Source organism: Danio aesculapii, chromosome 17 (assembly GCF_903798145.1).
Source record: "Danio aesculapii chromosome 17, fDanAes4.1, whole genome shotgun sequence".
Taxonomy (NCBI): domain Eukaryota; kingdom Metazoa; phylum Chordata; class Actinopteri; order Cypriniformes; family Danionidae; genus Danio; species Danio aesculapii.
Window position 1 is genome coordinate 3,179,148 of NC_079451.1, and position 12,969 is coordinate 3,192,116.

A 12,969-nucleotide genomic window follows, 5' to 3' on the forward strand; every position below is an offset into this window, starting at 1 on the left:
AACTCTAGCTGTGCATAGAGCCCACTGGGCAAGTGTGAAAGCACCAATCGTACTTGGTTACGCACCAAAATTGAACCTAACAAGCTTATGGAGACCTGCTGGCGTGCATTCTGGGATGATAATTTTTTTTAACACTTTACTGCAAGTATGGCAGGTCGCTGACAAACTTGGATTTGTGAGCAGGTCCATACTTGACTTTTTTTCCCCCTTTTTTACTTAAGTACACTCACCGGCCATTTTATTAGGTACACCTTATTAGGTTTATCTGTTCAACTGTTTGTTAACACGAATTTCTTATCAGCCAATCACGTGGCAGCAACTCAATGCATTTAGGCATGTAGACGTGGTCAAGACTATGATGTCCACACTCGGTACTGGAGGGCCGGTGTCCTGCAAAGTTTAGTTCCAACCCCAATCAGACACACCTAGGCTAGCTAATCAAGCTATTACTAGGCTTTCTAGAAACATTCATGCAGGTGTGTTGAGGCAAGTACTAGCTAAAATCTGCAGGACACCGGCCCTCCAGGACCAAGTTGGTCACCCCTGGTCAAGACGATCTGCAGTTCAGTGGGGAAGAAAGGTGATTTAAGTGACTTTGAACATGGCATGGTTGTTGGTGCCAGACGGGCTGGTCTGAGTATTTCAGAAACTGCTGATTCGCTTAGATTTTCATGCACAACCATCTCTAGAGTTTACAGAGAATGAAAAAGAGAAAATATCCAGTGTGCTGCAGTTATAACAGACGTAACCATAACAATGACCCTTTCTGTGCATAGTCATCATAAAACAAAAAAAGAACTGAACATTTGACTCTTAGCGTGACATTCTGCGGTAATCTTTATGAAGAGTACAATAAAACAGCTAATTAATATCAACATTGCTCAACCAAAGTGCTTTTTAAAGTTATTTATGATTATATTCACAATTAAATTAAACACTCTCAAAGAGGTAAAAATTCGCGCGGTTTTTCGAATCGTTCAAACGAACCGACTCTCTAAAGAACCGGAGCTCCAGCGGTTCAGTCCAGCAGGCGGCGGTAACGCGCTTTTTCCGCTGCTGGCTTTGCGTCAGCTTTAGCAGAAGAAGGAAGTGACATTTTCAAGTGTCCTTGTGCTGCTGCGGTTTCCTGATCACTGCGCTCAAAAGACGAACTTATCACCATGTTTAGGCACTTAAGGGTGAGATTTAAGATCTTTCTCTGTGTTCCCATTGTGTGTGTGAGGAGAAGCCGATTAAATGAGTGAATATTTATAACGCAGAGAGAGTAGATTTCTTATGGACACCGTTAGCCTAGCAGTAGCAGCTTTCATGACCTCCTCCTCCTTATGATTGATTATTACTGTGTATTTTAGTTTAAAATCGAAATAATTATGTAATAAATCGACAAATGCTATTGTGGTATATTAATATGTGCGTATATGTAATTAGATTCACCACACTTGGTTCACATGTCAGTAAATGCACTTAAGTTAATGAGAGACATATGTTGGTTAAGCTTATCACTATGATTAATTAAGGTGAAGTTGGTATTATATTTGCACGTTCAGACATTCTTATTAATAATATCATTTTTAGAAAGTATTCTTTGCATATTACAAACATGGAAATCATGTTAATAATACTAAACTTTATTTTTATATTGCACCTTTAAAAGTAGCATCTCAAGGCACTCTACAGACATAAAATGTCCAGCAGTAAAAGACATAAGGATGAGTGCAATAAATATAATAATAATAATAATAATAATAAAAAAACACTTAAAATAATAATAATAAATCTAAAAATCTAATAAAATGTTAGCAGCCAATAACTATCAAAGTACAACAACATTGTTGGTCATTTAAATAGTGCTAATGTTGTTTTGAAGTCATACTTGCATGCTAATTCTGATTGAATATTCAAAGTAACATGGTAAACAATATAGGGACTTCTATATAAACGAATGTGCGAATATAAAACCAACTTTACCTCTATTTATGTGACAATATAAGCGGTCAATAACTAATAACGATAATAATTTTACAACATCTTTTACTAAACATTACTTCAAGTTCAAAGACATCCTATAGTGTGAGAGCAAAAATTAAATGAAGAAGCGCAGTAATTTACAAATAACGTGAGCAGTTTAACACTTATCTTCATATAGTACTCTTTATTTTATGACATTATGAACAATATTTGTTTTTCTCCATGACTTGTTGGACATTTTCAATAAATGGGGTGTCACACCAAAGGATAATAACTTTATTTGTTAGTGATGGCAAAAAAGTTTAATATTCTGAAGACAAATTCTAAGACAAAAACAGCACAATGTGCACGTCTTGAGCTTCACAGGACCTCAGTCGCATGAATCTTGAGGTCTTTCAACTAATTAAATGTATTTATTTATTTCTTTTGGATTAAAAAATATAGCTTTATTGTGTTGCTCCAGAGGACGTGGTTTCCAGTAAAAAATATTAAGTTCCTTTGTTTTTAGAAATATATGGATGAATGAAATATGATTGCGATTAACTAAAATAGACACTTGTTATTTATTAATGATTTTATGATTTTTTTTTTACATAAGAGTTGTAATTTTGATGAAGAATGCTAGAGGCAGTTACGCCATTGGACTTTTTTATTTGGCTAATAACAGCAGTTTTTATAACACAAGGTCCATCGAGGACAAATAAATGTTTAACCATTTACTGCATTTTAGATGATGACAATACTAAATATATTTTTTGTCATGTGTGACCATGAAAACGCAACATCATGTTATACAGCTATGGGGAAAAAAAGACCACTTGAAAATTCTCAGTTTCTATGGATTTGCTCTATTTATTTGGTGCGAGTAACATGAGTTATATATATATATATATATATATATATATATATATATATATATATATATATATATATATATATATATATATATATATATATATATATATATATATATATATATATATTGCCACTATATATATATATATATATATATATATATAATATATATATATATATATATATATATATATATTTTGCCACTATATATATATATATATATATATATAGGCATGTTGGTTTTCAGAAATTCTAAAAATTACAGTTAGTTGGTGTAACAAATGTTTTTATTTGTTGTGATTTGAAAATCTTAAATTTGATGTGTTGTCTAAAGGCTGGGACAGTGAGACACCAAGCCAAATGACAGTCACACGGTTGAGTTTTCTCTGCGCTAGTTGTTAGTCGATGGGTTGATGCATATCGACATTAAAAAGGAGTATAAACATGTCTGAAAACGCAGCACTTTTTTGTTATTATATGCAATAAGTGAAATAAATATAAACGAAATAAATGATGGTGGCCGAGAGAGGTCCAACGCATGCAAGAAAATGCATGCAAATGGAAAAACACCACATTCTCACAACATATACTAATACAGAAATGCACTACAAATAGCACAGACCCCAACAGAAATGTATAAGGGGATGCCAAAAGTTGACTAATGTGAAAGCTTTCTGTTTAGAGTCGGTGGTGTTATCAGAGATCAATGCTTTGTTTTTGTTTTAACATTGATTGTACGGTTCCTTTTTATTTAGTTCTGAGAGGAACTCTTGCTAACATGGCATTTAAATAATTAAAACTAAAAATATACAAACAACATGGAACGGTAGATCTGCGGACTCTAAACAGGAAGCAGATGGGTTGATCATTTTGTTTTTTGTCGGGGTCATTGATATATTTGCAGCGTGTTTAAGAATTTGCACATTTGTGTGTAATTGCTTAATGAAGATGTTACCGCAATTGGTGGGTTTTTTTGTTTGTTTTGTTTTTTTTTATAATTATTTTTTAGTTTTTTTTCACCTTTATTTGGAAAGGACAGTAGATGTTGCAGACAGGAAAGTATTGGGAGTAGAGAGAGGGGAAGGGTTAGCAAAGGACCTCGAGCCGGGCATCGAACTCTGGTCACCGTGATCACCATTGTGCTATATGTCGGCGCACTTAACCACTAGGCTATTGGCGCAGACAATTGGTGTTTTTTTTAATTTGTGTGTTTTCTTAACGTCATGTGTGTTTGATCTCTAGTAAATAAGTATAAAACCGCATGCAGTAGATAATAAAATTTTTTAATTTAAATTAAGAAATTTCAGCAGAGACGGATAACTGACAATGCTTTATATTTGGAGGATGATAGACAATATATAATACTAACTTTTTAGCTGGAAGTCACCCAGAAAGAAGTTAAACAAACCGATAACTATAAGTAATGTAATATGTTTTTGTCTATATTTATCTTTCAACGAAATTGCCATAAGTTGCTGATGTGGCCATAAACAAACAAACTGATAATTAGAATATTATTTTAAATATACATTTTTAGAGGGAAGCAAGTAGTTCAACCATTGGAAATAAATAAAATTTATCAGCTTGAATATATGACCTATATTTGATTCTGAGTGATAACTATAAATGATATACGTTTTTATCTTGCAATGAGATAGCCCCAAGTTGCTGATGTGGCAATAAACAAATTGATAACTACAATATTAAAAAGTTGCATTTATCATCTGATATCAATATGGCTGCTTATATATCATACATGCCTAGAAGAAATGTTGTCAGACCTATGAAAATGTCTTGGCGTGTGCAGTGTAAATGCAGACATCGGATAAAAGATAATGTAAGCCGACCGTTAAAAAAATTGGATACAGTCTCAAAATCGGAATTAACAATCAAGATTTGTAGTCGACCAAATATCCAGAGAAACTGAGCATTCTTAAATAGCTTTTTTCCATATCCGTATGAACATTAATGATATTCTTATTTATTTATTTGTAATGAAATGCTATATATTGTGATTTCCAGACGCTGCAGCAGGTTTCCAGGCGGACCATATCCAGCAGTGCACGCAGACAGCTGGAGAACAAAGTCCCTAACAAGCAGAAGATGTTTCAGGTTAGTGATCTCGACCAGTTCTGATCCAGTCCGATCAGACATTTAGCCAGATCCGAAATGTTCCCAGACTGAGTTACTGCACCTTTCTGTCCTCTTTTGTTAGTCGCTAATGGTTAAAGTTAAGACTGCAATTTGTTCCCAGGTTCTGGACTGGGATTGTGGATGAGCAGATAAGTACGCAATGATTCGCTAATAAGGCTCACTTGTATTAGTAGGCTGTAATTACTAATCAATGCATGTGTTGCTGAAATAGAACAAAGCGTCCGATTAAACAAGTAGTGTAAAGCTTCACTTATTCTGTAACTGCGGTCATCACTGGCTTTGTTGCTGGCACATTCTGCTTATGGCAGTCTGCCGCTAAATTGTTGGGTGGCTGTTTTATTTTGCTCTTAGATTAAAATGACAAATAAAGTGTTTTATTTCTCCTTTCCTTGAATTGACTGCCATCAATCTTGACTGTTCAGTCTGTGTTTGTGGTTTTGCCTACAGGAGTAGAATCAATCAAAGCTAGCCTTTTCTAGAAACCTATAGTGTACAACATTTGAGTACTTGTATTAAAGTCTTTTGAAAGGAACACATGAAAATGGGCTCATTTTACAGCTCCTCTACAGTCACGCAGTTGAGTTTTATTATTTATGAATCCATTCAGCTGATCTTAGGGTCTGGCTGGAACACTTTTAGCTTAGCTTTTCATAAGCTGTGTCCCAAATAGCACACTATGCACTTACACACTCTACAGCTTAGTATATGTATGTAGTGGCGTCCCAAATGGAGCACTGTTTTATTACTAAGCAGAAATTCAAACCGTTTCCCTGATGATGTTTGACGGTTGCCAAATTAGTGAAATGAATGACCAAAGTACCAAATAATACCTGTCATGAGTGTAACCGCATTCACCATCAGGAGGCGCTATAATCACTCTCGTAGGAGAATTTTGCTTTCACAATCCAAAATAAATAAAGATATCCAACATGTGCGCCTGATAGCTCCGCTCTTTTCGCTACGTTAGCAAAACTGCAGTCATTGAGTGCATGAAGTGTCCATCATTACACACTTCATTTTACTGGTTGAAGGAGCGCACCATCCGGGTATTTAAAGTGCACTTATTATTTTTAGATTTTCAGTGTAAGCGCACTACTTACACTATTTGTACTACAAAATGGCGTAGAATAGTGCATAAGTATACAATTTGGGACGCACCTAAAGATCACTGAATCAGATTAGACCATTAGAAACTTGCTCAAACATTACCAAAGAGATGATTATTTCAATAAAGGTACTTTAGTTGTCATACCATGGCTACAGCAGGAGCAACGCTATTACGCAGTGCCTAAAAATAGTTCTAAACATACAGAATGTTTAATTCCTCCTGAGGTCTTGAAACCCAAAATTAATTTGTACATAAACGAAACATGCCAAAGGGAATGGGACAATTTTGAGACCAGACATGATCAAACTCTCTATACTAGATGTCGAATTGGACATTCTAGGTTGACTCATTTTTATCTACTCAAAAACGAAGACCCACCTAAATGTAATTTTTATAAGAGTACTTTGATGGACATTTTTAAAAAGGTACCACCAGGAAGAATCTTAAATTATTTATCAAACATTGACCTGAAAAATCATATTTAACTTTGAATATATTTTTTGTGTGCATTTTATTTATTTATAGTTTATATATTTATCCAAGTAACTTTTTAGTGTATTACAAATTAGTTTTTATCGTGTAATATTTTATGGATATTCATCTTGCCATGAAATAGCCAAAAGTTGCTGATGTGGCAATAAATAAATAAGTTCTTAACATAAATCTGTAGCCATGGTACGACAGCAAATTCCTTGATTACTACGAAAGAATGAAAGAATAGTTCTGGAAAATTGCTAATTTTTTAATTTTGTCAGTCTCAGAACATGATGTAACTACGGAATAGTCAGACTTTTAATAGGAAAATTATTTAAACACTTTTTTTATTTTTATTTTTTGAGCTGGCTTTTAGTGGTATGTGAGGTAATCACAGAATAATTAAAGTAAAAAATGAACACAATTTTAACCCTTTGATGCATATGATAACACCGATGTGATCAGTAAATTGATTTTAATAGTATAAACCTTTTATTTTATTTTCAGTTTTCTACTGTTTGAAGCTAATCTCCTCCCCATATTTGTAACGGTTGTTGGGGGCGTATCCCGTATTTTTTATATCCCAATGTTGACAGGTATGGTTTAATGACTTGCTTTTCTGACACACAAAGCCTATTCTAACGCGCAGAATGCAGATCTAATTTTTAATTTAAATATGTAAATCCTAATCAGATATTTAAAATACAAGTTAATGGTTAGATTTTAAAGATATACAAATAAGTCATATTTACATGCAACATATTTCAACATTTATCAAAAAGAGTTTATTTATATATTTATATCTATCTATCTATCTATCTATCTATCTATCTATCTATCTATCTATCTATCTATCTATCTATCTATCTATCTATCTATATCTATATCTATATATATATATATATATATATATATATATATATATATATACACATGATGGCCTGTATTTATGAGGTCCAAGGAACATTTCCAGGTTTTGATGAATAGGTTACTATTTGTTATTGCTGTACAAGTACAACAGTTTTTTTTTTACTGTTTAGGAACAGTGCCATTAAATGAACTCTTAAAAGCACATTTTAATTTAAACATTATTATTTTATTATCTGTAAGCACAGTGCAGTGTTAATGTTTAAACAACTTACAATGTTTAAAGTGGCTGACAGTAATAAATATTCTTAATAATAGTAACCATTCTACTTTGTGTTTGAACTCTGCAGTGCTGTAGCTGCTTATTTAGGCCTGCTACGCTACTGTACTTTAATATATAGTTTAATCATTATGGTGGTACTTGGAGTGACGATTTTTTCTGAGGAGGTACTTGGTGAAAAAAGTTTGAGAACTAATCTGATTTAATGATCTGTCCATAGCTAAGCTTAAAGTGCTTCAGCCAGAACTGGAGATCGGTTAAATGGATTTAAAAACAGTAAAACTCAACTGTTTTACTGTAAGGGAGTTGTAAAATGAGCCTACTAAACTTTCCTTTAAACTTGTGTCCCCCCCAAAGTGTGTGAAAGTGCTTAAACATCCGTTGTTAATATGCTGTTTGTGTTTGTTTCAGGAAGACAATGACTTGCCAGTTCATTTGAAGGGGGGGCTTACAGATGGGCTCTTGTACAGGCTAACAATGGCCCTTACTGTCTTTGGTAAGCTGTTTTGCCATTCACTTGAGTTTCCTCTGTCTTTTTGTTGATCTGGAATGTCATTTACACCGTGTTACAGTCTGTTTGCTTGAAATTATGTTAAAGAGAGACCTCACAAATAATGTTTATAAATTTTTAAAACTGCCCCTTATAGGCTTTAATCTAATAGTGCTATTTTGGTGACTGTCACTTTAAATTCAAATGAGGTTGTGTTCCCAGCCCTCTTTTAAGAATGATCTTCAGCAGGTACACTGTGAAAATTCAAATGGCAGATGGCTGCTTCTCACTCAGGGCTGTTTATTCTAATGAGGGTGAGATAGTCTCGAATGGGTGGGGCCTTTTCCCCCTCTGATGACATGACAAAGGGAGAATGTCAGTCAAAGAGTTTCTGCAGGCCTTTTTAACAAGTGTGATTATAACAAATAAAATGGATACATTTTACTATGAGAGGCTGGCTATATTAGTACACTGTGGCCACACAACTGTATTTAAACCCTTTATAAAAGTGACTATTGCATAACAGGTCCCCTTCATCTGTGTTTGATTTGTTAATGCTCGGATTAGATTATTGGATTCTGCTTTTTTTGGTTATACTCTGTAAAAAATTGTATGATCAATTAGTCATATCAACATATGCTTTTAGGTGATTTTAACTTATTAAACTAAGTTAATTATGTTCCAACTTAATTTTATGAGTTACGCAAGTCAATTTAATGTAATATAATAAAGTAGTTAATATAATAAATTATATAAAAATTATATGTTATAATTTGTAAATAATAATTAATTTTTTTATATAATAACGTTCAAATGACTCATAAGATTAATTTGATTCAGCTTAAAAATTTAAGGCAACCAGTATGTTTTTACAGTTTACATTTAGTTTATTACCATTTTAAATGTTAAATTTTTAAATTTAATATACAATTTTGTAATTAAAACTTGTGATCTTGTATAATTTAATTTATGAAATAAAAAAACTGGACAGGTGCAGTTCATGGGCTTCACAGGGGCCTTCAGTCACATGTTGAACGGGGTCCTTCAACTAATTTACAACCGATTTAAAATTAGCATATAGTGTTGTAGCAGAGACAAAGTGTATCAAAGCTCCTGCGTTTGTAGAAATATATGGATAAAAAAGTATTATTGCCAGTTGTAAAATTAGGCCAACAATGTATTAATAAATGTATTTTTAATTTATAAGTGCTGTAATGTATTGATATTTTCTTGAGAAAATAATTATACAAATTATATTAATTTCTGGCATGTATGACTAGGGCCAGACGGAATCTGCGGACATTTTTTGCTATTTCTGCAAAGAATTTTGATAAAAATCTGCGAATTTACGTGGAATGATTGTGGGAGTATCATAACTAAAGAAAAATATATATTAAGTAAAAAATAATACCTTTTTAAACTTTTATTTAATGTTAACAATGCAAATCCAATTATATCCACTTTATTTGGTAAGCAAAGCAAGTCTCATATAATATATCTACTAAAAGACAGAAAATATTACTTTACAAACTGTATTGTAAATAAATCCTATGAACATTTTCATATTAGTCAATAATTATGCTGAAATTAATTTAAAAACTGAATAATTATAAATGTACACACTTTTATTCAAGTAAATAAACAGATTACATCCGAAAATCTGCGAAATTTTGCGCATGCAGATTTCGTGTGGGCCTATGTATGACAGATAAAATGCAGCGTTACATCAACAATCCATAAATGTTACTCATTAAACCATACTAAAATGTTTACAATAGTAGGTTCCTATATGTTTGTTTAATTCTAGAAATGTAATATTTTTGCTGTTACAATTTAAGAAGTTTACAAAAACACATTCACACCACATTGACGAATGCCAACAAACAGGTCTGTCAGAGTGTGTTAGAGCAGCGTTTTACCGCTGTTGGTATCTGTTGCTATTGGTTGGCATTTGTTTTTACTAGACTGAACATGTTTAATTTGTGTATGTTAGATTGTGGAACGTCTGAGCAGTGTGATTTTGATATTTCAATACACGGCAACAAACTCAGACTTGATCTGATCTGGGACCAGACAGGCTTCACACAAATTGCCTCCTTCGCGCGAGTCGCATCATTCATGCTGCGTCCTTCGCGCGAGTCGCATCATTCATGCTGCGTCCTTCGCGCGAGTCGCATCATCCATGCTGCGTCCTTCGCGCGAGTCGCATCATCCATGCTGCGTCCTTCGCGCGAGTCGCATCATCCATGCTGCGTCCTTCGCGCGAGTCGCATCATCCATGCTGCGTCCTTCGCGCGAGTCGCATCATCCATGCTGCGTCCTTCGCGCGAGTCGCATCATCCATGCTGCGTCCTTCGCGCGAGTCGCATCATCCATGCTGCGTCCTTCGCGCGAGGCGCATCATCCATGCTGCGTCCTTCGCGCGAGGCGCATCATCCATGCTGCGTCCTTCGCGCGAGGCGCATCATCCATGCTGCGTCCTTCGCGCGAGGCGCATCATCCATGCTGCGTCCTTCGCGCGAGGCGCATCATCCATGCTGCGTCCTTCGCGCGAGGCGCATCATCCATGCTGCGTCCTTCGCGCGAGGCGCATCATCCATGCTGCGTCCTTCGCGCGAGGCGCATCATCCATGCTGCGTCCTTCGCGCGAGGCGCATCATCCATGCTGCGTCCTTCGCGCGAGGCGCATCATCCATGCTGCGTCCTTCGCGCGAGGCGCATCATCCATGCTGCGTCCTTCGCGCGAGGCGCATCATCCATGCTGCGTCCTTCGCGCGAGGCGCATCATCCATGCTGCGTCCTTCGCGCGAGGCGCATCATCCATGCTGCGTCCTTCGCGCGAGGCGCATCATCCATGCTGCGTCCTTCGCGCGAGGCGCATCATCCATGCTGCGTCCTTCGCGCGAGGCGCATCATCCATGCTGCGTCCTTCGCGCGAGGCGCATCATCCATGCTGCGTCCTTCGCGCGAGGCGCATCATTCTGTGTTCACACCAGACGCAGAAGACACATCAAGCACAAGTGATTTACATGTTAAGACAATGCAAAGATACAAATAGACATCCTGTGGCACGATACGCGCGAATGGCGCAGCGCAAATTGAGTTCGAAAATCTGAACTTCAGCGGACATCCGCGTCGCGTTAACCAATCAGGAGCTTGCTCTTGTGGGGGCAAAGATTATGACATGGCGCCTGTCATCCTCCTGCCTACACCAACAACAGTTCATCAAACTGGGCTCGGCTCAGTCAGAAGCACCGCTGAAAGCCTCCATCATCCAGCTTACGTTTCTGGAGGAGTTTATGAGCTGGGTGCACCTCTCAAAGGATCTAGTGGACTCAAGACACTGCTCCAAACGAATCAACGCTGTTTTTTAGCCTTTATAAAGCACATAAATACAGATGTTTCTCAATAAAATCCATGTTAGCCATTTAGCAATGAAGCTAGAGTCACCGGGCAGAAAGAAGCCCTGCCCATAACGCGAATCCCCGTCTGTTCTGAACCGGATTTGACACGCAAATGAAGCAGATTTTCATGCGCGAATGAATCGGGTTTCTATATGCGAATGAAGCGAGTAAACTGAAATGTTCACACGTCTATTTACGCGTGAATAGCGTGATTTATCCGCGCGTTCCACGTCTGGTGTGAACACTGCATCATTCGCGCGAGTCGCGTTATTCGTGCCGCTTTATTCGTGCTCCAGGATGTGTATTCATGTGTTTGCATTGACTTAACATGTAAGTCCCTCACACTTGACGCTTCATCCGCATCTGGTGTGAATGCAGCGTCACATTTTTATACTAACGTCTAAAAACATAATTTTTTTTTATTCACAGGAGCTTAACATTTATAGTAACACTCAAACTCTCATTTTGATTTCTCAGGGACTTTAAGGGCACTGTCATACTGTTGTCTTGTGTAAAAAGAAGGCGGGAAAGCTGAATGTGTAATTGCCGTGTGTGTGTGTGTGTGTGTGAGATCTGTAAAAGTGTTTTCACTTCTCTCTCTTTCTCTCTCCAGGCAGTGGTTATGTGGTGTATACATTGTTCGATGTAGCAATGCCCAAGAAGAAGGATTGAACATGCCTCTCTATTCATGTGTCTGAGCTGTGGAAGTCTCTGGCCCTCAGAAATATGTCCTGTCAGTTATTTTGAGTACATTGGATTCATATTTATTGATTGTACTGTAAAGCGCAATCATTATGTAATAAAATATTCCACTGTTCTGAGTCTGTGTCTTGTGCTTTATTAAAATCATAGCCAACACGAAAATTATGTGGATGTGGCTCTTGTAAGCAAGGGGCGGAGTTTACACTAACAAAATGATTGGGGATTAATCGAGTAAAGCCTGTCTGCTGACTGCAAGAAAGAGGCTGAACATTAAGGGGGTAACTTGTAATAGAGGCATAACTTGAAGTCATGGATACCCACGTCAAAACTATGTTGTCAACAAGATGGCCAGATACCCATCAGTTATTAACGTCTACACCTACTCCTACCCTTAACCCAACCATCACAGTTATTAACGTCTACACCTACTCCAACGCCAAACCCAACCATCATAGTTGTTGATGTCTACAACTACTATGAATATAATGATATATTAAATATGTTGTGGATAAATTTGGAGAAAACTCATGAAAACATTTGCTGGAAATGTTCACTGGTATGTTTCAACTCACCTTTATTTGTATAGCGCTTATACAATGTAGATTGTGTCAAAGCAGCTTCACATAAAAGGTCGTAGTAAATTGGAACAGTGTAGTTCAGTTTGTAG

At 36.3% G+C, this 12,969-nt stretch overlaps 1 protein-coding gene across 1 annotated transcript; it reads left to right on the plus strand.

Annotated features, from left to right (window-relative positions):
• The first annotated feature begins 1,071 nt into the window (after positions 1-1,071).
• LOC130245001 (cytochrome c oxidase subunit 7A2, mitochondrial) lies at positions 1,072-12,421 on the plus strand. The gene is made up of 4 exons (XM_056477624.1): positions 1,072-1,178; positions 4,846-4,935; positions 8,118-8,202; positions 12,214-12,421. The coding sequence occupies exons 1-4, from the start codon at positions 1,161-1,163 to the stop codon at positions 12,270-12,272; spliced, it is 252 nt and encodes an 83-aa protein (XP_056333599.1). The 5' UTR covers positions 1,072-1,160; the 3' UTR covers positions 12,273-12,421.
• The last annotated feature ends 548 nt before the right edge of the window (positions 12,422-12,969 follow it).